General features: G+C 41.9%; 1 protein-coding gene and 1 long non-coding RNA gene across 3 annotated transcripts in view; one reads left to right on the top strand and one right to left on the bottom strand.

The window, feature by feature from the left end:
- mmp14a (matrix metallopeptidase 14a (membrane-inserted)) lies at positions 1–15355 on the top strand. Its single transcript, XM_063187312.1, has 10 exons — positions 1–561; positions 8225–8373; positions 8700–8822; positions 9115–9422; positions 9997–10158; positions 10674–10810; positions 11685–11823; positions 11945–12095; positions 12736–12851; positions 13155–15355. The coding sequence occupies exons 1-10, from the start codon at positions 463–465 to the stop codon at positions 13466–13468; spliced, it is 1698 nt and encodes a 565-aa protein (XP_063043382.1). The 5' UTR covers positions 1–462; the 3' UTR covers positions 13469–15355.
- Positions 15356–18075: 2720 nt separating this feature from the next.
- The window catches only part of LOC134437528 (uncharacterized), a 33095-nt gene continuing 24659 nt past the window's right edge, over positions 18076–26511 (bottom strand). For both annotated transcript variants that reach the window (XR_010032402.1, XR_010032401.1), the window contains exon 4: positions 18076–18371. This is a non-coding gene — a long non-coding RNA (uncharacterized LOC134437528). The remainder of the gene's footprint in view (positions 18372–26511) is intronic.

The following is a 26511-nucleotide window of genomic DNA, read 5'->3' as shown; positions in this document are numbered from 1 at the left end:
AAATCGTCCACTCAGACTGAGTAAGACCAGCAACCACGTCTACAGCAAAGCAAGGCAGATCGAAAAACAGAGGCAACATCGAGACAAGACAAAGAATGGATCCTAAACTGAGATGACAGATTGAGAATAACAAAGTCTGGAATGATGTGGTAGACGTTTTGACCCATTTGTTGCTGGCAGAAATTACGGCCGATAACTTTCTGCAGTAACTTAAATTTTCCGAGAGTATTCTCTCCACCTTGGGCACCTTGGCGTCTAAAGTTAATTTAATTGCGATTTTTTTTTGGATTAACACACACTAGTCTTATCAATCAGGAAACTCGTCGGAAGGACTTGAGTGTACAGTATTTTGTACAGTATCCACTACTGTTAACCTTTTTAAAAATATAACTTATTTCCATCTCTGTTATTGCACCCCCCTTTTTTGGGACGTTCCAAGGACAGTTTTGCTCGCCACTGGGAATGTTGTATCGGCTGAAGATGCTTAGGGTACTTTTCGGCGCCCTGTCAAGCATATTGTTGGCACAGGGTGGAACGTCGGAAAAAGAAGTCAGACCAGAGGTATGAAATTGTGAAAAAATAGTTGTCATTGATTGCGCGCGCCCAGCTCGTGCACGTATTACGCACCGTCTTTGTTGTGTTTATTGCTTTGAGGATTTTGTAGGAAGATTGCATCACGAAAATAATCTTGACAATTGCAGCTAGGTAGAAAAAAACAGGACAAACTATGTACTGATGTCTGTCAAACACCTGATATTTCTGGTTGATTAAGTGAATAACAAAATAATGTCGGCACACTTTTTAAAAATAAAAAGCAGGCCTACTCATACGTTATGGCAGTGGGCCTATGCCATGCTGCTACAATGCTCTGTCAAGCCTGTGATGAAATGTTAAAGACCATTTTACACGGAACCAACAACGGAAATGTTTAGACAATGTAACAATTTCTTGAGTTATGAGGAGTCACCAGCACTGCTTTATGGTGACCTCAGAGAGAGAGAGAGAGAGAGAGAGGGGTGGGGTGGGGGCTCAAAGATGCCAGCATCCACATGGGGCCTTTGAGGACACCCATGATATTAGAGTTAATAGTGTGGAGAGGAGGCCAGTATATTGGATTGTTTCATAGGGCCAAACACCCAAATGGCACACTTGCCTGCCAGCAGTTGTTGGCCTCTCAAAAAAAAACTCTTGGATGTGTGGCAATCTGTCACCCATAAGATGTTGCTGTCTGATAACACTGACATGCTGCACACACACACAGCTGAAAAAACGCCACTGCACATTATATACTGCTCAGACAATATTTCCATACTACAGACATTCCGGTGGGATGATCCAGTCTTTTCCTGGATGCCGTGATAGTTTGAAAACAAAACAGCACATACAATGCACCCACAGAAATGGCTTAGTGGCTTTCTGCTGTCTGCCTGGAAGACACACCAGAGGGGCTGTTTAAGAAGTGCCTAGATGTGTATGATAGAAAGTGAGACTGTTATGTCTTTGAGTTACAATGAGAATCTTTCTGCCTGTCTCTTTATGTGTGTGCGCGTGTTTGCGCATGCTTGCGTATGTGAGGAGAGAGAGAGAGAGAGAGAGAGAGAGAGAGAGAGAGAGAGAGAGAGAGAGAGAGAGAGAGAGAGAGAGAGAGAGAGAGAGAGAGAGACAGAGAGAGAGAGATGCAGCCAAGGATGACTGAAATTCTGCCTCTGTTTTTTCCCGTTGGCTAGACTGTAGGGGAACAACTGAGTCGATCAGTTTTCTCAGTTTGTGAGCCTTTTCCTCTTTATATATGTGCATTCTCCCTGCAGTCTCTTAGTTTCTGCATATATCTCTATCACTGGATCAAGACATAATTGCCTCTCACATTGTGATTCAATATAACAACTTGTATTTAAGAGGCAGACAGACCAGATGAAAATAATTACTTTGTGTGCAACTGTCACGGTCTCACGCATTCAGGTACTGTTCCCTGTGGGTAGTGTCTAACTCAGCACAATAGTGTGACATTTGGCAACCTTGCAGAAGCAATCATCATTTTCAATGGTATTTTGACCATGCACACTATGGATGTGTAGGAGAAAGAGGATGGCATAAAATGTTAAAGGAGGCCAAAACTATTGCCTCAGTGGAAACTTTACCACAGCTGTACCCGATTATATCTGGCCAGGCCATATGACTAAACGGAAGTTCCCTACTTGCTCAAGCATGCCTTTACTTTCCACAATAGGTTGACTGATCGGATCACATGGGGGGGAAAACAATTAAGAAAGTTGTCTGTAGATGTTTCATCATTCCATAGTGAAGTCTTGCACAGCTGTTGTATCTGTTTTGAAAAATTGAAAAGAAATCAAAGATTGAAATCAAACATTGGACATGCCAGTTTGTACAAGGAGCTTGTGCAAGGAGAAAGCATCTCAGCATCTACTCGTATCCCACCTAGATGGGCACATTTATCATGAAATGGATGGACAACTGAAAAGCAGCAACAAGAGTCAAATTCATGAGCTTTAAGATATTTTGGATGAGGACACCATCCTAGAATCTTGTGGATAAGAAAAAGTTGTTGCCATGCCTCAATATTTCCAGTTGGCATAGTTTTTTTTTCCAGACTGGCAAATTGGCGCTTTCTACAGTTTGACTTGACCCAGAATTTTTCACGCAGAGTGTTCCATCCACCCACTCACCCCTCTTCTCTTGCCAAAACAAGTTAATTGTAGTTTTTTAAAGTGATGCAGTAGCGTATCCAGAAATAAGCTCATTTTACACCTCCCCTTGAGGTAAATGATTGAGTCTTACCTTTCTCCTGGACTTCTAGTAGCTAGCTGGACCCATAAGCTTCAATGATAATAATGCTAATTAATGTTAGCTTGTTACAAGAAGTTGCATCACCAGAATAAGAGAATGACAGAAGAAAGGTAAAACTCAATTGTTTAACTGAAGTAGAAGTGTAAAATGAGCTCATTCAGAAATAGTTCAATATCACTTTAAGCATATTGCAAAATTGAGTGTCACAGTCTCCAAAAATAAGGTGGCCTGTGCCCCTAAAGTGTAAATGGCCAACTCAACAAATGTGTGGAAAAAAATACATGGCTTATTTATTATTATTTTTCTAAAAGTAGACCTATAATAAATTCATACTGCAAGCTACCGTGATGAGAAAATAATTTCCACTTTGCATCGCTCTTGCCTACATTAGCAATACCACCCACCCAAAAGCTCTCTTGTGTAGAGCTCGGGAAGCCTTAGTCCAGGCCGGAGTGAGTTTGACGAAGCTGTTAGTGTTCACGGTGCAACTGCTGAATCACAGCTCCCATACAGTACGCTGTGCTGTGACTGGGCTGGCTTAGGTCGCCCATTAGCCCGTCCATATAAAGCGCACCTTTGATGGCCGACTGCAGGGAGTTCTAGAGCAGACGGGGGTTCTGGGAGTTGTTGTTGGCAGCCTGAGGGAGATCTCTGACAACACAGAGTGACAGAGCAAAGAGAGGGGGCAGTGGGTTGCCAGGAGCCCCCATGCTGTAAGCCTCAAACAGCAGCAAGGAAACCAGGGAGAGAGAGACTCAGTGCAAAGAGAACATTTAAATGCAAGTTCCAGTTCTCTCTCTCTCTCTCTCCACTGTGACAACTGGGAATGTGAAGAAGAAAGCAAGAAAAGGAAAGATTTGGTTGCCTCTCGAGTTTATGGCCGTATGCTGCTACTGACGAAAATGGGTCAGACAAAATTGGTCTGACAAAACCAAAGGAAATTCCTATGATTTTGTGTGTACGTGTGTGTGCTTCTCTCTCTCTCTCTCTCTCTCTCTCTCTCTCTCTCTCGGTGTGTGTGGTTGTGTTTAGCGAGGCCTTAAGTCAGGAAAAAAGAAGGGATCCTAAATCTACAGTGCTTGTGTATAACTGAGTCCTGTTCTTCGACCTCAGCACACCCCCGCCCTCTCCCCTCCTCTCCAGCGGCCTGTTTGCTTTGGCCATGTCTGTGCACAGTAAAGCACTGAAGGTGTTTAATTGTGCTCAGACTCCTCTCTTCCTTGCCGGTAACCCCCAGTTTAGTTAGCCTTGCTGTAGCACCACCAGTAGCCTACCTTCGCTCAATGCAGCATTTTCCAGCAATACTGTCAAAGAATGACGCTAAAAACTAAGAGGGAAAGGCCTCCTTTCCTTCGACCAACCATTTTTAGTTGCCTATCAGTGACAAATTGCTGTTCATGCTGCTTGCTGAGGCTTGTGCTGCTCGTTAACAGTAATAGCGATGAACTTGAATGTTTAATTTGAGTATGTATGCTGCATTCAGGAGTTAATGATTAGATGAAACCAGATCCATTTTTCACAGAAATGATCTGCCTAACAATACATGCTTTTTGAGATTTTGCAGAATCATGAGAACATTTCTGCACCACCACACTACCATTAGGTATTTTGCTCCTCACATTTCAGGCAAACTTCACCCACTAGCTTGATCTTAACCCACCATTATAATTCCATCCATGCTAAAACCACCTTTGGTTTGAATGAATTAAGCACAGAAGAGCAAGTAGGAACAGTAGGAAGAGCCGGTGTTCTGTCAATATGGCCTAGTCATTGAGCTGAGCTTCAATCTACTTCTAGCTCAGGAGTTTGGGTTAGGGTTTGTGTTAGGGCCATGCTAACAGTATGTTAGCTCATTGCATTGCTCAATGCAGCTCATTTCAATGAAGCAACCCTTTTCAACAAAATGCCAAGTTGGAGCTATAGCAACTGTGGTATTACCCAGAATTGCTACCCTTATTTTGCAATTTGCATCTGCAAGAGACATTTTCAAAAGACAGCATCTACCTTCAATCCGCATGGCAGCAAGCATACAGGCTCATCACCAGCAGCATTCTTAGCAGGCCTATGTACAATATTTCTCTTTGTTTGCTCACGACAAGAAAATATTTGACTTTTTTGACATCATTTGTCAACTATTCTCAAATAATTTTAAGTTTTCAATTGGCTTACATTGTCATTTAAGTAAGGTGTTGACATTTTAGGGATTGTAAAAGGTGATAACAGTGTACTGGTACGTTGACCTATAATAATGTCTGTAACATCCATGAAAACTTGAAGTGTGTCATATGGGGAACACAGCCTACAATACATTGGTCGCATCTTATTTGTCATGCTTGACTATCAAATCACATGGCTCAGCGAAACTGTTGACAGTTGATTGTCACTATTACACAATATGTCTGCGGTTGAGTGTAGCCTATATAATTGTGTGACACCTGAGAAGTGACAATTGAGTCCTGTTACTAGCTGTCAAAGGGTGGTGTATGGAATAGATCTCTATTTAGATTAATGTGTTGAGTTGATACAGTAGGTGATCCGTTGCTTGGTCACTATTGGAAACTAGTTTGCTTTTGAAGGGTTTGCATGTGATGGGTCTTTGGCCTTCTCAAGCTACACTTCCTTACAGTAGGCCCACAAGATGCTTGAAACAACACTGAGGTCAGCCATTAAGATACTAGTTGGACGAAGAATATGGTGTCTGACAGTTGTCATCCTAGTGACTTCAAGAGCTCCATTTGTCTAAGTTCAGTAGGCTTATGTCCCATCTCGGCTGGACGTTTTGCCCATGAGAAGAACTTTCAGGTCAACACTCTGCGATCCCCCAATGGTGTAACATGCTACCAGTCAGAAGAGCAGGGACACAACACTCTTTCCTGTTTTCGAAAAGCTGATCAGTCACAACACATTTCACTACTCCAGCGTTGCTGAGATAGTTGTGGCGACGCTCTCTTCTCATTATGTGTAGCAATCAGCTTCAAGACATGAAAACAAAAACAGTGTTGCCTGTTTACACCCATGTAAGAGCTTTGAGAATCATTCAGTGAGACGACTCATTTTGAATCAACAAAAGTTGTTGGAGACATGTGTCTTCTTCAAAGGAACCAATGTCTATAAAATGGCAACAATGCAGTACTTATCCATGTTGAATCATCAAATAAATTTGAATCCATTTGAAATCAGTTGAACCTCAGAACAAGAGGTCCATTTTTCCTTCTCCCTTAATGTTACAAATTATTATTTCTGTCTCTTCTCTTCTATCTCTGGTTAGGGTTTAGGTTGTCATAGTATGTGTCCTCTGCTCCATCCCCATGTTATGTCAAAGATCCTCTTGGCCTCCCTCTTTTTGTTTGCAAATCCTCTCTGTAGCATCATGCTCAGACAAAGAGTTCCTCGTAACAGGCTGCTGCCGCTGCTGGACAGAATCCAAGGTTTCCTCTGTGGAAAGGCTTAAAGCAAGTTTTCCTTTGTCTGGATGGTTTGGAGTGCACAGGGCACACCACAGTGTTAACAGTGCCATAAACATTACTCTGAGACTCAGGATCAACCTACGTGGCATTGTGTTTGACTGCTCGTCTTGTAGCTTTGTTCTTTTTTGCTTGTTTTATTCACCCTGTAAAGACATCCTCACCACAAGCCTTTTGCTATGCACTGTTCTTTTTAGGGTATACTGACATTAAGAATTTAATTCTCTTTTATATATTTCGGTTTACAAGACTGTATAAACAAAAATAGAAGAAAAAAAACCCTCAAAAAATGCCTAGGGCAGTAATTCAACGATTTTTAAGCGGACTGTCAGACTGACATATACCTCTGTGAAATGGCTAGTATGTGGTTGCCCATGTCAAGAGCCGCAGCAAATCTCTTAAATGTGTCTGTATGCACAGAAATGGCTTTGCAACACATTCATGAATAGTTAGTTTTATGTGTCCGCTCATCTGTCATCCAACGCAAAACTTTTCCAAGTAAACTGATGTGTTAATCTTTCTATGGAAATTCGTAAGCTTGCATGTATATGCAGTTCTAGAAGCGATTGAGAAAAATGAGAAGAGTATGGCGAAAGAGTGGTGACAGTTTGTTTTTTGTCCCTGATTTGTGTCTTCTTCCTGTCTGTCCTTTGTCTTGAGATGTGTTTGGGAGGTCTGTGAACAGCAAAGCAAACGAGGCACACAGAGTCCTAGGGCAGTGACGTCAGTCAGCCATGAACAAAGTCCTTCCTAAAAAAAATCTCTGCCATGAACCATCAGCCCTATTGGTTAATGCTCATGTGAATAACACCCCAGTCAGCAGAACATCCTCAAAGGGAGGCAAGGGGATCTAGCACGGGGTTACACAGAGCCCAAGCACATACATTTTAGTACAGGGTATATTATATGTGGAGGTTATGAATATAGGTGTACAAGTATGTGGATTTATGTGGATGTATGTGTAGTCCTATATGTAAATGGCGTCTACATGTATGTACTTGTACTATATTCGATGTGAGCTATAAAAGTTCTGACTAATTCTGAACCAGATGAAATTGAAAACAAATATTCCCATGGAGTAATAAAGATTCTAATCTAATCTATGACTCTACCACTTTCTTTTGTGGTGCCTTAATTCCCACAGGTTTACAGCACTTGTTAAAACATAGGAGGCCTGTATCATCAATTTCACTCTTAATAGCAAAGGAGACAAATCTTTCTGACAAAGGGCGCCATTACCAACTTATTCAGTATTAAGGTATTAACCAAGTATTTAACATAAACATGTGGAAATTTAAGCCACCAAGAGAAAGTTCTCCTAAATCAGAGACGTGGTTAATTTCATATGGTTGGACATTTGATGAGTAGCGTTCTGTCTGGTCTGTAGCGCCATTTTGGTGGTGAGGTCCTTCAGACACTGTGTCAGCAGTGCGGGATAATCCTGCAGGAATGTGCTGTATCTCCCAGAGAGAGAGCGAGGGATGGGTGTTACTTGTGGATTAGCCTTGAGGTCAGTGTGGGTATGATGGCTCAGTGACAACACGGCTGAAAACTCTGGATGTCTGTTTTGTGTCGTGTTACACGGATTTGTACAAGGCACGAGTCTGCACTTTGTTACAAAGAGAATTTGAATTCTGAAAGGTTGGAGAGAGACTTAGAAGTGCAGGCAACCCAAGAAATGTAAGAAACAAACACTGAGATCAAGAATAATCTTGTGAAAGCAAACAATCACAAACTATTGTCTGCAGTAATATTGATATAAGCACTGTATTTCACCTTGCTTTTTTTTTTTTTTACAAAGGATACTTTTTCACTACCAGAGAGAGGTGCTGACTTTCAGGTTATAAACATGCTGATAGGAAATACTTGAAAGTGGAGTGGAGTGAAGTGTGTTTACAGCTTGGAAAATAAAGTAAACAACTGATGTTTTTGGATCTCTGCGTCTGTATTTTCAGGCCTGGTTGCAACAATATGGCTACCTGCCACCAGGTGATGTGCGGGCCCAAGCCATCCGCTCCCCCCAGTCCATCCGCAGCGCCATCTCAGCCATGCAGAAGTTCTACGGCCTCACAATCACAGGAAATATCGACCAAGAGACTATGTCGTGAGTACACATCAATGAGTTTCAGGGCTATAAATTAATCTTTTTTTGCCACCAGCCAATGGCTATTAGATGTTAATCTTACTAGCGAAACACACAATAATGGGTCAGAGTGGCTAGTAGGTTTTATCTTATACCAGCCAAACTGAATTTTCACCATCATTTGGCTGGTTGGCAGGTGTTAATTTAGAGCCCCCAAGAGCTGACAAACATTACTGAAAAAAACAGTGCCACAGACCTAACTTCTACATTCTTACACATAACACAATCTGCCTGTTGTGCTGTGTCGATTGAGGCTAAGAGTGCAATTTCAACTATGTGGTTTCCAGGGCGATGAGCCGTCCTCGCTGTGGCGTGCCAGACAAATTCGGCTCCGAGCTCAAGAGCAACCTGAGGAAAAAACGCTACGTCATCCAGGGCCTCAAGTGGGATCAGAGAGAGATCACCTACAGGTGAGTCCCTGCCGTCTGAGAGAAGCAGAGTACATAACGTTTACACCAACCTTTCCAGCACTTTACATAATGTCACAGATGCTTAACAAGACAGGGACACGAGTGTAATAGATCAAAAAATATTATGTCGTCCATCTTGGTGCAGATGGGATTGTCAGCCCTGACAAGTTTACGAAAAAAAAACTGAACTAAAGCATTCTGGTAGTCGCAGATTTATAGCAGGGACCATGTCTAAATAGTTTCAAGGGTTAATTTGTTGCAAGCATAACCTCTTTCACTGTTCTCATTTCAGTATACAAAACCACAGCCCTAAAGTCGGGGAGTATGAGACGTTCGAGGCCATCCGCAAGGCCTTCAGGGTCTGGGAGAGTGTGATTCCTCTCAGGTTCCGGGAGATCCCCTACAGTCACATCAAAGGCAAGGTGGACAGGTACGCAGACATCATGCTCTTCTTCGCTGAAGGCTTCCACGGCGACAGCACACCATTCGATGGCGAGGGCGGCTTCTTGGCCCATGCTTACTTCCCTGGACCTGGCATCGGAGGAGACACACATTTTGACAGTGCGGAGCCATGGACTACAGGCACTGTGGATCAAGGGGGTGAGACTCCAGTTTAATTTATGGCAGGTTAACTGATGCAGATGGTGTGTACTTCTTGCTGTACTTGAATGTATTAGGCACTGATGTCTAGTTTTGGTCGTCATGCTGGTGCTGTGCTGCCACAGAAATCGCCTTTTTAAGGACATTATTATTTTTTAAATCATTCGGTTGCACACATAGCCCCATAATGCACGCCGTTCCACCAGTGGAACGCTGTAATAGCCATTGGAAAATGAACTACCATAGTACTACACTACTATGACATAACACAAGGCCTTTAGTAACACACTACGACTTCAAGGTCATTGCTATTCGGGTCACAGCAAATTTATGACGCAGTGTCTTAATCGGTTAAGACAAGTTGAAGATCTGTGTGTGTGTTGTGTGTGTACTCTTAAAAAAATAACGAATCCTCCTTTGCATCTGCACTTGTTGTTCTGTATATTTCCTGTGCACTTTGTAATTGCTAGTGATTTTGGCTATGATTATGTCCTCTTTTGAAAGTCGCTTTAGTAATAAGCGTCTGCCAAATGCAATGTAATGTAATGTAATCTCCCTGCTTGATATGTCCCAGGTAATGATGTGTTCCTGGTTGCTGTGCACGAGCTTGGCCACGCCCTGGGTCTGGAGCACTCCAACAATCCAAATGCCATCATGGCACCATTCTACCAGTGGATGGAAACCGAGAACTTTGAACTGCCAGACGACGACCGCTTAGGAATACAGGCCATCTATGGTGAGTCAGAAATGTGAAGGAGCAGACAGTCAGCCACTAATAGTCACACATCTAGGTCAAGCACTGCTCGCACGCACATGAACTCTATTTAAAGATAATGTGTTGTATAAGTTTGAGTCTAAATTGTTAGTCTCAGTTTAAGATTGTTCATTATTGTAGATGGGTTCCATTGACAGCTTGTGACAAAGATCAACATCCTGTCACACACAATTCCTTTTGAAATTCTGAGTAAAAACGGGTCCTGCCATGGCACCATAGAATGTTGAGGACAAAAACACAGGCTGTTGAAGATATCCCGATTCAAGAATCTTTCTGCATTTTGTGTGTACCCAACCTCTCAAGCTTCTGTATAATGTGTGAGCTATGACAAATTTGTGTCCAAAATCATGTGATCCGAAGCAACCATTTCACACTTTCTTAATCCACCATTACACACCCTTCAAAACAAGGTTCAAGAACAATAAGTACTAACATAAAGATTTGACAATAGCACATGCCCTCCCTTTCCCTCATAGGAACCAGGACGGGAGAGGCACCTGCCCCTCCCAAACCCACCCGCAAGCCTGACCGCAGGCCCTCTCATGGCCCAGACGTCTGCGAGGGCCACTTTGATTTCATCACTGTGCTGAGAGATGAGATGTTTGTCTTCAAGGTAGGCCTTTTCAAAAAATACATTGCCATTGCCTTTTTTGAGCCTTTATTAGGCAGGGCAACGAAGAAACAGACATGATACAAGTGGAAGAGAGAGATGGGGGAGAGTTGGGACAGATTTGAACTTGGGGGCCCCCAGGGGCAGTGAGTCTGGATATGGCCAGGTGCATTAGTGCGTGACCACATCATCCCTAAGCGAGATGCATTCGTGCGCAGTCAGTGTTGCCAGATTGTGCGGTTTCCCATCCAATTGGGCTGCTTAGGATGACCGTCTGCGGGTAGAATTTGGGAGAGTTTTTCTGCAGATATAAGGCTATAGAAATCAATGCAATTGAGTTCAAATTGGGTGGTATTTAGTGCTTCCAGGCGGGTTTTGAGCATTTTTTGGGCTGGAAATCATCAGTCTCATCTGGCAACCTTGACCACATCATCCCCAAGCGAGGCCTTTATGAGGGGACACAGAGCTGACAGGCTGGGCAGCAGAGGCTGTGGCTCAGCAGCAGATGTAAGTTATATTGTTTGTGGATCGGTCAGAAATCGCTGATCAATCATGTTATGTCGATGACTTAATACGTTATGCAGTGACATTACACTGGCCAGCAAAGTTTATGTTAGGTCTGCAGCATTACAGCTGTGTTGACGCAATCCCTAGTGCCGGTCCTCGAAGGCCAATAATATTTTTTATAACCCATAACAACACTGGACATAACAAATATCAGAGAGGTGAAGGAACTTAAGTTACTAATGCTGTGAGACAAGACTAGATATGATTTTTTTTTTTTACAAGTACAGCATTTCAAACGTTACTAAATCTAGAGATAGTCTTGGCATCAGTGACCTCATTTGTGTTTTTTTGTTTGTTTGCAATGGTACAGGACAAGTGGGTGTGGCGTGTGCGTAACAACAAAGTTGTGCAAGGATACCCCCGCCTCATCGAAAACATCTTCAAGGGTTTACCAGACACCATTCATGCTGCTTATGAACGTGCGGACGGGAAGTTTGTCTTCTTCAAAGGTTCGGCCCTTTGTCTCAGCCATTCAATTTATTTTCAATTTAGTTGAGTCCATAGTCACAGACACAGATATTTTTTTGATGTTATCTATTTGATTAATATGTTCTTTTACCGCACACATAGATCAAAAGTATTGGGTGTTCAATGAGTTCACCATGGAGAAAGGCTACCCCAAGAACCTGAAGGAGATGGGTAGTGGACTGCCCAAAGACAGACTGGATGCTGCCCTCCTCTACACCCCAACTGGCATGACCTATTTCTTCAGAGGCGATAAGTGAGTCTCATTCTACAATACTGGAATTGCGGAAAGCCAGTATAGTATCCAGTACTGCCAATGAGATGCATTTTCAACTTACATTGTTGAATTTGTATGAAAAATATTGTAATAACAATATGAACTATTATGAAAGGGGAATTTATATGTAGGCTAGTTATTTGATGCCGAGACATTTAGCGTTGATCTCCAATGACAGTCAAAGTTAAAATCATTTCCAAAAACGCAATCGAGCTTTCAATGTAGTTTGGTTATTATAGTGAAAAAGAATGTGGCTTCAAGAAATTCCAGGATTACAGTCTACCCATAGACGTCAGCTGATCACTTCTTCGGAATACAAGAAATGTGTCTAGAAGAAATGAGTCATTTATGATGTTAAAAATATCCTTCCCATTTTCACTTCACTTCCCTATTCTCCCACTCTGACCAATGTGTTTGAGTCCTAGTCACTACAGGCACAGTTACAACAGTATCATTCCAGCAATGTCTCCCATGTATGCACTGCCAGTGAAACAGCTTTTCAAACCCCATCATGTGATAAACAAACATAGGCCTACATCAAATCCAATGTATAAAAATCAACAGGTTTGCGAATGGCTATACTGACACTCTGTTTCTGTTTCTTTTTTTTCAATACCAGATATTACAAATTTAACGAGAGGACTCGTAGTGTGGACCCTGAGTACCCCAAACCCATCAGCGTGTGGAAGGGAGTGCCCAGCAACATCAAGGGGGCCATGATGAGCGAGGATGGAGGTATGAACGTCTCTCTACTCAGCTTATGTGCGTAACAGTAGATTTTCCTGTGTTAATTCAACACTTAAAGAGCTGGATTTAACACTCTTCTTGTTGGACCTACTCCCAGTGTTAAACTACCAATACAAAAATTCATGTGTGCCGTGTTTTGTTCTGGAATGTTGAGAAAATGAACACAATGGAAAAAAATAGCCTCACCTAAACTCATGATCAGATGCTACATTCTAATAATCTTTATGTAAATTGTTCACTAAACTGGCAATAGTAAATTCTCACCCAACATTCTCCTCCTTTGGTACCCAGCCTACACCTACTTCTACAAGGGCAACAAGTACTGGAAGTTCAACAACCAGCACCTGCGGGTGGAGTCGGGCTTCCCCAAGTCTGTGCTCAGCGGCTGGATGGGCTGCGAGAGCGAGGACCCCAAGAGGAACGGCGTGGACGAGGAGGTGATCATCATCGAGGCCCAGGAGCAGAACTGGGCCATGGCCGTGGTGCTGCCCCTCTTCCTGCTGGCCTGCATCCTCAGCACCCTGGGCGTGCTGCTCTTCTTCCACAGATACGGCTACCCGCGCCGCCTGCTCTACTGCCAGCGCTCCCTCCTGGACAAGGTCTAAAGAGAAGAGCCGAGAAGGTGCAGACGACACAGACCAGCAAGACATGATGGGAAGAGAAGAGGATGATGGGACTGGCAATGCGGAGGGCTGTGAGGGAATAAACATGAGGAAAACTTTGGAGGGGAATGGAATGGTGCTAGGGGAAGTGGCAAAATAAGGGGGGGATGATGTGGAAAGAGGAAGAATGAAGGACTTCAGTGGGGGGTTTAAAAAGGCTAAGGAGGGGGTCAAGACAAATAGAATGTTTCTGACTCCAAAGAAAGATGTCTGTTGTATGGTTCTTATATTTACAATGTACAGTTCTATCCTCTGGATCTTTGAACGAACCCACATTAAGAGAGAGCGAAGCTAAGATGGGATACCCAGGTAGTCAGTGCCATATCACATATCAGGTTTTCTTATTATAGTGGTGGCTGCCCTTGGCCCTTTGCCTGAGCATCTTCTGTCTTGAACTTGACTCCAGCTTTACTGCTGTTTGGTTAAAATTCTTTTTCTTTCCTCCTTTTATCTTTTGTATCTCTTGGTAAGACAACTTCACAAAATGTCCTCAATTTTTACTTTCGTCGTACATGAATTGATAATATCCCCTGCGCTAAGCCGTTTTCCAAACAAGAGCTTGTGCACATGAGGAGTTCTCATCTGTCTACGTCTAGACTGTTTGGTGCACTTTCTTCCTCAGATTTCGAAGGGAACAGGACACTTAATGCGTCCAGCTGAATGTTTCTGAGAACACAGCAGAGGCGTTTTTTTCTCTTCTGTTTCAGAGTTGCATACATAACACGGTTGCTGGATAGCATGATGGAGGAAAATGTAACTGACATGAACTCATAACTATCGGTACCAAACTGACTGTAAGCACTTAAACGTTTCCAAATTGGCCTAATGGCTGATTTCTTTTAACCAAAGTTAGTGTGAAGAACAATCACGTAAATGCACTTAAGTGCATGGCCTGGACTGCCTTTCAGGGACTGCGGTGGGGGCATTCATCTTACAGGACCCTTCTGATCCTTTTATCTAACTCCAGGCTTAGATTTTGAATGAAGACATTACAATTAGAGGACCACTGATCAACTGCCCAATTGATCTAATAATGATCTAATAAAACATTCCTTTTTATGGATTAAATGACTAAAACAATGGGTATTTTAACACTATCATTAATCATTATGTAATATCCAGTATGATATCAATGTTAGTCCCAGTCTGAAATCAAAGCATGCATCAGGCTAGGATGGTACTCACCCTTCCACCAACCCTCCCCTGCTCTTCTCTCCCTATTGACCAAGGTGGCAGCCATTTTGTACGGTGAGGGAAATAGGTCAGGTGTACGGAGAGAATTCATCAGTTCTGGACTGAACACAGTTTAACGGATCTCTCTCAGAGTAGAGCATTTTTGATTGGTACAGTTTGAGGTACATTGTTTTTTTTTGCTATTATTGTTTTGTACTACTTTTGCTATTGTTGTGGCCAATATTCTTGTTTAAATTGTTCTCCACTTTCTACGTTTTTGAAATTATTTTCTAACAGTGTCATTGCAAAGTCCTGCTGGACAGAGGCATTCCATTGCAGTTTTTAAAAACTGGTTTTTAAACTTTTTATATCAGGTTGCTCCATTGGGTGAAATGGGAGCAAGTGAGAGCTGAGGGTTTCTTTATGTGAAGCCCGCTTTCTAGGAGTAAATCATGTAATGTCAACAATTTACATGTTTAGAAAGTCCGGTGTATTTTGAAGAAAGATTCAATTTCAAAGGAAGCAGCTTAGAAGAAAATCAATGTTATTGGTGATTATATTTATAATAATGAATCTAATAAGAAGAAAACAAGACGTTGCTTGCCTCAAATCATTTTGTATTTCATGAATGCAAAATAAAGTTATTTTCTAAACATACTTTTCGTGTTCCATGTAATTCTCTGAAGGGTTCCACGCATCTGGAAAATATTTTTTTGTGGTATCAGAAGCGACCTGGAATTCACATTTCATCACGGTTGTTTTCTCTCTTTTCTCTCCGTCTCACCCCTGCCCCCTCTCTCTCTCTCTGCCCGCCTCCCCTCTTCTCCCTTGCGATGGTGAGGTGTCATGTTTTTTCTCCAAAATGGACGTGCTCTGTGGATTCTGGGTGGCTAACTCTCTGGACACGGGGTCTGTTGAACGACTGCTTTCAGAGACAAGTTTTTTTTTTCTCTGGTGGATTCTGCCAACAACATCTGGAAGAAGCAAAACCCTTGACAGTCTGTTAATCTAGTGTCTTCAAGCGTGTTTTATTCTTTGTAAATGAAGAAGAGAAGGAATACTTAAGTTTCCATCCCCTTTCCTGCCCTGTACATTTCAGCCATGTTGCTAAAACTGCTCCCTTTTTACGAGGCTTTTAACTAAAACCACTCCTCCAGTCACCACAAACATCCTCACTCTGTTTTCCTTCTGCTTTTTCCTCCCGACTCTTCCACCCACTCATCCCCTCCCCACCCCCTTCTCTCTCTCTCTCTCTCTGTCTCCATCATTAACTGCTGTGAGGCTTTTGCCTCTCTCCTCCTAAGCATCTTGTCTTGTCTAAATGCACATCACATACAAATCTGCCTCCTTCACATACTGCAGGTTTTCACATACAGTATTCGAGCCCCCCCATTTTGCAATCTCGGAGTGTTTTGGGGCAATTCACTTTAATAGTGGAAAATTGACCCAATAAATGACGATGCCTATGAGCACATATTCCACTCCCCAAAAAACTCACAAAACTCCAACTCGAACTAGAAAAAAAGTGGTTTAGGCATATACTGATCACCATATGCTGTTATGTATATACTGTACGATATCTTAACTCATGGAAAACAATTTTATTTGGGTTTTTTTACAGGTGAGGTGCAAATCCTCTCCATTCTGTCATGAGCAATAACAACACAAAAAAACTTTACAGCTGAGTATTGCTCTGGAGACAGAGCCTGGCGCCCACTGGGTTACAGTGGAAGACATCAGACAACGGTGTGTCTGCGCTTGTGTGTGTGTGTGTGTGTGTGTGTGTGTTTGGTTTTAGCCGCCAAGGCCAGCGGAAAGCATTCCTACAGCTGCAGAACAGGAAATGGCCCGGGCAGCTGTATGAAACTGAGCTCGCATGTGTTTGAGTAGCCCATATGATAGTGTGCTCAGCGTGCTCGCTCGCTTCTCTCTCACAAAGACACACACTCTCTCTCTCTCTCTCTCTCACACACACACACACACACACAGCAAGATTCTCCATTCTCACTCAAGCACCAGTAGGTGCATCACTCTCACACACAGATGTGCAGACAGACATTTGTGCAGAAAAAAGTTTTTAAAAAAAAGTAAGTAAGGAAGAGTCTAGACCCATCTAAACAAAGATAATTTGCTCTTGTCTCCAACAAATGGGAAGGTTCTGAAGTTGACGTGATTAAGTGGAACAGAAGTAGGGAAAATGGCGCGTGTATGTTTTCTTTGAGGGGTGCTCCTGCTCCTGCTCCTGCTCCTCTCTTCTCCTCCCGCCTGTTTCCTTTCCCCTCTGTCTCTTTGGAATATTCCTAAACTCAAACGGCTCCACTGGTTCAGGTCCATGTAACCTACATCTTATGTGACCCTCTGAATCTCTCTCTCTCTCATTCTCTCTCCCGCTCCCTCTCTCTCCCTCCCTCTCTCTCTCTCTCTCTCACACACACACACATGCCCACGCACACACACCTTGTTGAGGTCAGGCAGGAAGTGCCAGCATTGGGAGTAGTGCTGATTCAGAGTCTCCAGCCCCAGCCCCAACCCCTTCACCTAAACACACTGACTATTGCCCCAAATACGGCACCGCAGCTCCTGGCCATCTGGTAGCCATCCGGCCTGGAGGAGCCACCCTGGCTAAACTGCAGCATGGATAGTTTCATGCTAAGAGCAAGGCTAGCAAGACCACATAAAAGGGACAAGGGTCCCCCCAAAGCCCTTTCTTCTTCCCTCCTCTTCTTCTTCTTCTTCTTCTTCGCCCTTGTTTTTCCTTCATGTCTCATGATTCTTTCTTTCTTTCTTTCTTTCTTTCTTTCTTTCTTTCTTTCTTTCTTTCTTTCTTTCTTTCTCTGTCTCCCTTCAGTATGGTTTCTTTCTGTCACTGTTTTGCTTACAGACATACTTTTTGCTCGACCGACGACTGCCTCCTCCCATTTTTTGCTCTCTGTGCAGTAAGCAACATCTGGTTCTTATTCAGAAAAACCAAAACAACAGGCAGAGAGAGAGAGAGAGAGAGAGAGAGAGAGAGAGAGAGAGAGAGAGAGAGAGAGAGAGAGAGAGAGAGAGAGAGAGAGAGAGAGAGAGAGAGAGAGAGAGAGAGAGAGAGAGAGAGAGAGAGAGTAATGGGCTAAAAAGTTCAGAGGAAAAGACGAGCACAAGGCAGCAAAAAGGGAGATATGGTAGACCAAAGAACCCTTGAAGATAAAGGCACAGACGTTAACCATTACAAAGATTGGGCGAGGTTAAAAAAAATGTTTAAAAATAAAATCAAACGGTTTAGTGTCCATTGACAGAGACTAATAGTGGGCAAGTTTTGGACAAAGTTCATGACTCTCCCCAGGCACAACAAAGAGAGGCAGCGGTCAGCCATTCTCCCCCGGGTCAGGAGAAAAACTGAGTCACACTCGACTCCAGGTGAAATTGTTTATTTTGTTCTTTGATGCTACACATGTCAGGAAAACGACCCAGTGACTTCATGACATCGAGCTGTTGCGGCCAGCCAGCACACGCGTGGCGAAAGAAACTCCATCCAGTCCAGTGTTATAGTGGCAGAAGGAGAGACGAAAAAAAAATAAAAGAAGAAAAGTTGCAATTCAGCACCTGGAGTGGTAATTATAGGGTAACTGTGCTGGAATCAGCAGGAAGGCCATAGAAGGCTGCAGCAGAGCCGGCACTGGTTTGGGTTTGTCTGGGTGAGAGGGGAATAGACAGAGAGAGAGAGAGAGAGAGAGAGAGAGAGAGAGAGAGAGAAAGGAAAATATCTTCAGATGACTGAAAGCGAGTGGGCTACCAATAATTTTAAGAAATATACACATATGACAGTATATAATGGTAGAGAAAGACGTTATGACATGTATAGGCACGGGTTAACTTCTTTGTAATGTCAAAGACAGGTAAATTATGTGTAATAATAATCCCATCATCGCAATCCATTTCATATTCATATCTCATGCGACAAGCATTCGCACGACCTCAAATACGTGGAGGGGAATGCAGCGGTGGACTGTGGAAGGTTCTCTCCTCTCCTCTCTGTTTGTGCTCTGCTAAATGACTTAAGAGAAAACTTTGTCACCATGGCAATTTCTCTCTTAATCATTTTTCCAAACTGCATACCCCCCCCCCCCACACACACACACACACTCCCCAAACAGAACTGTTTTCCTTCACATATGACTTCAGCGGGAGCTTTCACCAGAGAGAACTGATGCAACATCAACATAAATACCGTACATCACAAAGAATAAACAAATGCACAAAACACATATGTGTGTGTGCACGTATACAATAACACTGACACTCAAGACACAACAAAAAATGTTGGGTGGCTCCTTAAACTTTCCCGTTTGAAAATAGAGAGACTCTAAGATGGCGACACTGGCTGTTGAAGTCGTGCAGGCCACTGGAAAAATGTTGGAATGTTGGGAAAGTACCTCCTCTGGTGGAGGATGACTGTAAGTGCAAAATAGAGTGTGACAAAATAGTCTGAGTGTGGGATATCTCTCTCTCTCTCTCTCTCTCTCTCTCGCTCTCTCTCTCTCTCTCTCTGGTTGTGATGGAACATATCAAGGCCACAAAGGTGGAGATGAGGATGAATGAGAAAATAATGTAAACTAGAAATGCACTCAGAGAGTGCAGACCGCCGCCATGGAAGCTGTTGTGAACTGGAATGTTTAAATTCGCCCTATCCTGCAATGGTGAAGAATCTTAAAATCTTGGATCACTTCTCAAACACAACTCAAAAAATTTCATCCAAATCCATGCATAACTTTTCAAGTTATCCTGCTGACAGACAGTCAAACAAACAAACAAACAAACAAACAGAAAAACAAACCTCCTTGGCGGAGATAATAATTTAAAAGTAGTCAAATCAAGTCAAGCCGTTCTCTAAGCCATGCTTGTGGGTCATTCTACGTTTCCAGTGCGCTTTTGGCAAACGCAAAATGTCAATTATCAGTAATTTTTTTTCAAATAAATGATCTAGATGTTTACATGTATATATTTAAGTTTCCAAACAAACAAATTGCCAAGCTTAATCTTAAATCATTTGATAAATACTCTTATGAAAGCGAACATTTGCTTGATTATTTTGTCAACAGTGTTATGGACAAATACTATGTCATTTCAAACATATATAAAAATACTACAGAGTTGAAACAACATACGTTTGAAAGTGCTTAAATGTCCCTTTTGATTTTATGATTCACTGTGATACAGACTGACACATTTTTCATTATAAATCCCTGTAATGTCTGATTTGAATTTAGTCACCCTCCTTACACAAGACTTCTCTCTCCAGAGATAATCCCTAGTGTCTGTTCATAGGATTTTTCCAACACATAAGGGATCAATAGCACAAAAACACTTTCAAAACAGTCAACCGTGTTACTCAACTGTGTTACGGTCAACAGTGCAGGGGAACAAGTCGGCACCTTTTTAGGAGAAAAAACAGAGCAGACAAACCCATCTCCCTAGCACACTAATTATTGTGTTTATTTGTCTAACAATATGGAGATAAATTGGCAAAAACATACTCCTCATACTCCTCTGTCATAGCTGATTCGAACACCATTGACGGTAACACGCCTTGACATTTCAGCCATTTTCATGGTGTTGTGCTAACTGAGGACCTCAGAAGTTCCACCACAACACCTTAATCAGTTCATGTATTTGTATGCTTTATCTGTGTTTTTCTACATGTGATTTCTAATTCAGATTCTTATGAATATGTTGATAACACAGTTGACAGGCAATTTTCCCGCTATGAGAACATGAAAAATAATGGATTAAATGATGGAAGAATGAAGGTCAAAACTTACCAAAAAGTCTTCCCATATCCTGCCGAAGAGGATATGACATCACATGATGTTATTCATATGGCCTAAGACCACACCCTTACTGACTTATGGAGGGGGTTTCAGACCATGACACGGTTAACACAGTTTTCATGGACACACACAAAATGGCAAATTTAATGTATGACGGAAAGCACAATGGTCTTTCTGACAGTTTTGTGATATTGTGATGATTACTGTGAATTAACATTTGCAATTGTCTTGGGCAAAACAAGTTTCTTTACATGCTTATATGAAGACTGAATCTGACATTTGGAAAACAGGACGGCATGAAAACGCCCAAAACCAGTATTAAATATTCATTCTTGCTGAGGGAAATAATGTTATGTCTTGACTGTTTGTATCATATGACAGATAAATGTGTGCTAATGTCCAAAACATCATTGGATGCAGTTAATAGGTAATGGAATTGGCAAATAAAGTCCACGGACCTAAAAGCGCACACGAATCGTAGAATGACTCTTATATCCAAGAAGATCACAGTGGACAAGGGAAAGCCAATATAGACAGGGCAGACGTTAGCCCTTTTTTATGTTGGCTTTATCCATCCTTACATTGGTATTAGCTACCCAAAAAACAAAATGCAGTACAGCACTGGACGAACCACCAAGAAGGCAAGTGAATCTGAATACAAGTTCCTGTTTGCTTATGTATTGTTTAATGCCACTTATAGCCTACTGCCAGCAATAAAAGCAGGGTGCACAGAAATACATGTATGCAGGGAAACAGGTAGTGTAATCACTTACACGGATGAAATCTCCGACCCAAAGTAGCAGTTTTCACTCACAATACCCGTGTAATAAATCCATTTGACAATGTCTTTAAATGATAGTTCAGCTTTAATATTTGTCTTTGAAAACAGTTTGAAAACACACATGAACTAATTAAAATAGCTATTAATGGAGTAAAAGTTACCTAATATCTGACGGGGATGCAGTTTTCCAAGTAAGGAACCTGTTTGAATGAATCGCTTCCTGACCACTGGTCCTCCTGGAGACGCGCAGTTAGGAACTCCTTAATCATTTTAACTTTCGTACATAATATTCATCAGTTGAAACATTTTGAAATGTTTTGTTTAACTTTTTGTTTATAAGGAATGCTCATTAAAATGTGACAAAACCTGAGCAGGTGCACTGAAAAAAATTTGGTGCACACTGTGCGCGCGCACACATTTTCTTCCTCTGGGGCTATTGCCACCCCTATCTCTCAAAACTAGGGACGGGCCTGATCATAGACAACTACAAAAAGGTATAAAAAGACAAAATCGATGCGAATGTAAGATGATGTGAGTCAATCATTACATGAAGTGCATAATGCCAGGTCGTAGATTAGTTTGAGAATGGAAACATTGATGACAATGAAGCAGCTTAAATAAAAATGTGAAACACAGGACCAGCACAGAAAGAGCTACTTGTAACCTGCACTTAACCCCCCCAACTGAACTCTATCTGAACCCCACTACCACCTCCTTGCCACTCCAACCGACCTCTCCCTGCCCCCCACAGACTACACGTCATGTCATCTGCTTTGAAGATCAGCACAATGTTCTAGATCAGTCACATTACAGCAGAAGGGGATTTGTGGAGCTTGAGCTGTCTGCTGCATTTTAATTCACGCCTGTGGTATGACCAACACTTTCAAACAGACAAAGACTCAAAGTGGGTATTTCTCAAAGTGAAGGGTCCTTGCCTTGCTAGGACGAGTAACGCCGATTTCATCAAAGAGCATCCAATCATTAGATCTAAGTGTTATTAACTATTGGATACACCGGGCGCAAATGGGCATTATTCGTCCTAGCAAGGCTAGAAGGACACTTCACTTTGAGAAATATCCACTGCCTTTCACAAAACTGATGTCTTTGGCTCCACTTAGTGGCCACGATGATTATTGGAAATAGAGGGAGTGAACAGCCCCAGCCTGCCACAAGGGGCAAAGTTATATAGCATTGATGAACATTAATAAAGCATAATGTAATATAGAATAATATAATATAAATAGGCTATAGCATAATGAATAAGTATAATATACTATGGTTTGCTATGATTTGCTGTCCCATACAGTCTACCATATTTGTGCACAGCAGCAGACCATAACATTCGCTTAGGGCACTAGTGCACTAGGGTAGTGTATCAAGCATAAACCAGCTGTTGGAATCATCTAAAAATAGCTAACAGTTACAAAATAATATCTGAGAAAAACGAAATGCAATGTTGGAACATTTCCAGCAATGTTACGAGCAATACACTATCAGAGCTGTGATAATCAGTGATCTTATGGAACTCAAAACGGGAATAAAAACAGTAGGCCCAGCTGAAATAGTGACTGGATACACAAACTGACACAAAGCGCACCAATGTAGGGCTGCACGATTATGGAAAAAATCATAATCACGATTATTTTGGTCAAAATCATAATCACGATTATTAATCACGATTATTGATTTTTGCTGATTTTTTTGAAAATTATAACAAGATGAAATATAACCAAGAACGAATTTCATACGGGATGAGAAAAATTAAATGAATTGTAATAATTATGAAAAGGCAATAGCATGAAACATAAGTGGACAGATTTCTGGCCAGAAACACCAGCCTGTCAGTATGTTCTGGCTTCAAGGACGCTCTCAAAAGTAGGTCACTATTGCCACGATTAAATCACGATTAAAATCATGAGTTCAATTTCACCATTTTATCACGATTTTGATTATTTTTCGATTAATTGTGCAGCCCTACACCAATGGTAAAAACCCTCTCAAAGTATCTACCTAGACCCATACTTTTGTTGTTTTGCATTGTGGAATATTTTGCTGACTAGGCACTCAGTGTGTCAGAAATTAAAACCACCTCTGTGAAATATGTTCTCAAAACCACTTCATCCTCATGAGTAGTACTGTAAGCAACCTACGAGTATTGTCTATATAGGCTATATTGTCTATAGTATAATATTCAAGTCAACAGTGACTGTAGAAATTAAATGTTCCTTGAAGAAGTTTACATTGTTCTCTGACAAATGAAGGGGTGCTTGGAAGAACCTTAACATTTTCTAAAAGCAGAGCAGCGCCTAGAACACCTGTCAACCCACCTGTACTGCATTACATACTGTATATGCACAATACAGGGGTGGGAAGGGAAGGTGCGACATGGACCAGGCAGGTAGACATTACGGAATCATAATAACAACATAGGGAGAGGTGAGGGGAAAAAGGTCTCATGCCTTCAAATTATGGGGGGCACAATATGAAGACATAAGTTCAAAACAACCTAATTAGTGAAGCGCAGTGATGGGTCCTACTGGTGCCTTCACAGACTCGGCAGCTCTCGAGACAGCTGACGGCACTGCTGACGAACCAACCGAGTTCTGGGCCATGAATGACACAGATCCCGGAACAATCGGGAATCATGCGTATTTTGTTTTGGTTCTCTTTTCTTTTTTCCACCTCCACTTGAGCCTCCACATCCCTGACATACCATTTTAGCTTAAGTAGGCTAAATTAAACAATCAGAGACCAGCATTACTAATATATCTGCATCTGCAATTGAATGTCATTAACTGGTGTTGTTGATAGTGATTACAAGACGATATTTTAGCATTTGTGATACTGTTTACATGCCAGTTGCATGCATGTGCGTCATGTTGATGATGCGTGTGTCGTCAGACAAAACGTTAGCTCGGGAACTCGTTGTTATATACCTCCGCCTGAGATCAACCTCAATAAATCTCGACCTGACATTGCGTCACCAAATATTCACACCCACTTTTCCCAAGTAAGGTCGGGTTTCTTGGGATTCTCTGCATTTTGAACGAGCCAATAGGGAACCAATGAACATTGTGTACTGTCAGTAAATCAGTGATCTGTTTGTTGTAGCACCACCTGTGGCACACAAAAGCATTTTCATAAATTTCTATTGCTCTTGCTTCTTGGGGTGTTTGCCAGACTTGGTCACATCTATGTGTTTGGTGTGGCAGCCAGGCTAGCAGAATTCAGATACAATGGCGATGTGATATTTCAGAGGGAATGCTGTCAGTACCGGTATGGCAATCAGTATGTTATGAGCGCATTTGCAGACTCATTCTGTACAATTTTATAATTCTTTTGACATTTTTTTCACACAGGACTTTTTTCTTTGGACATCTTTTTTTTCACCCTTTTGTTCAAACACAAAGTTGGTCATCTTGAAAGCGCCGCTGGCTGGCCGACAGCATTCATTCATTTATATAGCCTATACAATAGAGTGTTATTACACAGGATTTGGTGAAAATCTGTGCATCTACGCGAAAGTTATCAAGCCAAAACAAATCTCACAAATGGCCGCACAATGGGAGACAACTGCATAATAGGACTACAATCCAATCCTGGAATATGTTTGAATTAAATATGGAAATGTACTCTACATACACATACTATACATAGCCTGCATACATACAGTACATGCATACTGTACATAGGCCTGTACATACACTACATACTGTACATCATCATGTGTTTCCTGTGGTGTGAATGTGAATGTGCAGAATGCCATCCATGTTTTATTGAAAGTATATGAATGAAATGATATCTAACCCCCATTGTGGTAACCTCACGTGTGGACAAAATATCTGGGAAAAACCTGATTTGGTTTCATTAAGTATGCAAATATATGTTTTCCGTAAGGGAATTTGGCTCCTACGCACATGACATGTTAATTGGACATACTCCCTGTTCAGACCCAGGCAGCAGTGAGCAAATTCCTCTCCGTTGTAACCGAGCTCAGAGCACGCCATGCCTGCAGGTGAATGTTGGGTGGCGCTTTGGGATTCACGGCCGTCATGTCCGGCTCACGGAAACCAAATTGGCTTGTAAAATTTGATGTAGTCGTGCTCCTCCCCAGGACAAATAAAAGCTCGGGGAAAGTGCTGGGGGGGGGGCTGTTGGGCCAATGGCTAGAAGTGATTGGTTTTATAAAAACGGTTTTACTATCAATTTGGCAAGTTTATTGCCAGCCAGTTGTTCAGTGAACATAACAAGTGAAATTAGTGACAGATGGATCATTAATTTTGATTGTAGCCTTTTTTATGTTTAGGTTCCAGTTTTATGCTATGGCAGGGGTGGATCATTTAGCCTTTCTCTCTCACTCTCTTTCTAGATCAACCTGGCTTTTTTGCATATGAACACACACACTTCAGTCAAATCTATTTCTGTTCATCTATATACAGTATAGTTTTTAGGCATGGCAGGTGTCTGAGTGTGTCATTATTTTAACAGGTTGTTATAGACATACACAAAGCCAGCTGCCAAAGCTGCGATGGAATTGCACTGTGGGGTTATTGAAAACAACATACCACCCAAAAGAGAATTCATACAACAGCAGCGTAAGGAATAAATGGAAGGAATAAATCAAAATCTCCCGTTGCAAACTTGTGAAGGCTCTGCAGTGCATGCTTGTGGGACGTAAATAGTAAGCAGGAGACTACTGTGTATGTTTAAAACAGTGAGGATGAAAATGGGTGGAACTCAATGGCAAAGCATCGATTCTTATGCCTCCGCGTCCATTTAGAAAGTTGGGAATATTGACAATGTTGTCTACAATCGCATCAGTTTAAATACCTATTGTATCAATGGCACACAAGATTTAGAACAAATCTGTTCACCCGTTTGTACGAAGAAAAAGTTGGCCGTCTCGAAAGTTGGCCATCTTGAAAGCGCTGGCCTAATGTATATGTAATAAATGTATATAATCATTATATACTGTTATTACACAGGATTTAGTGAAAATCTGTGCACCTATGCGAAAGTTATCATGCAAAAAAAAAAATCGGTGGTGCATGGATGCACTCACAGACTCACGAGAAGAGGAGACAACTGGATACTTAATAGGCCTACAATTCAATCCTGAAATATGTTTGAATGAAATATGCTGTACTCTACATACACAAACATAGCCTACATACATACATGCATAGTACTGTGCATACACTACATACAGTTCATACATCATC

This window comes from Engraulis encrasicolus, chromosome 21, assembly GCF_034702125.1.
Source record: "Engraulis encrasicolus isolate BLACKSEA-1 chromosome 21, IST_EnEncr_1.0, whole genome shotgun sequence".
NCBI classification, from domain to species: domain Eukaryota; kingdom Metazoa; phylum Chordata; class Actinopteri; order Clupeiformes; family Engraulidae; genus Engraulis; species Engraulis encrasicolus.
This window is presented reverse-complemented; position numbering and strand designations above follow the sequence as displayed.

Excerpts from the sequence above, each read along its gene's own strand:
- mmp14a (XM_063187312.1), top strand. The coding sequence starts at position 463 with ATGTTGTATCGGCTGAAGATGCTTAGGGTACTTTTCGGCGCCCTGTCA. Across the intron at positions 10,159-10,673 it reads AGGAATACAGGCCATCTATG|GAACCAGGACGGGAGAGGCA; the intron begins GTGAGTCAGAAA and ends TTTCCCTCATAG. Across the intron at positions 11,824-11,944 it reads GAAGTTTGTCTTCTTCAAAG|ATCAAAAGTATTGGGTGTTC; the intron begins GTTCGGCCCTTT and ends CCGCACACATAG.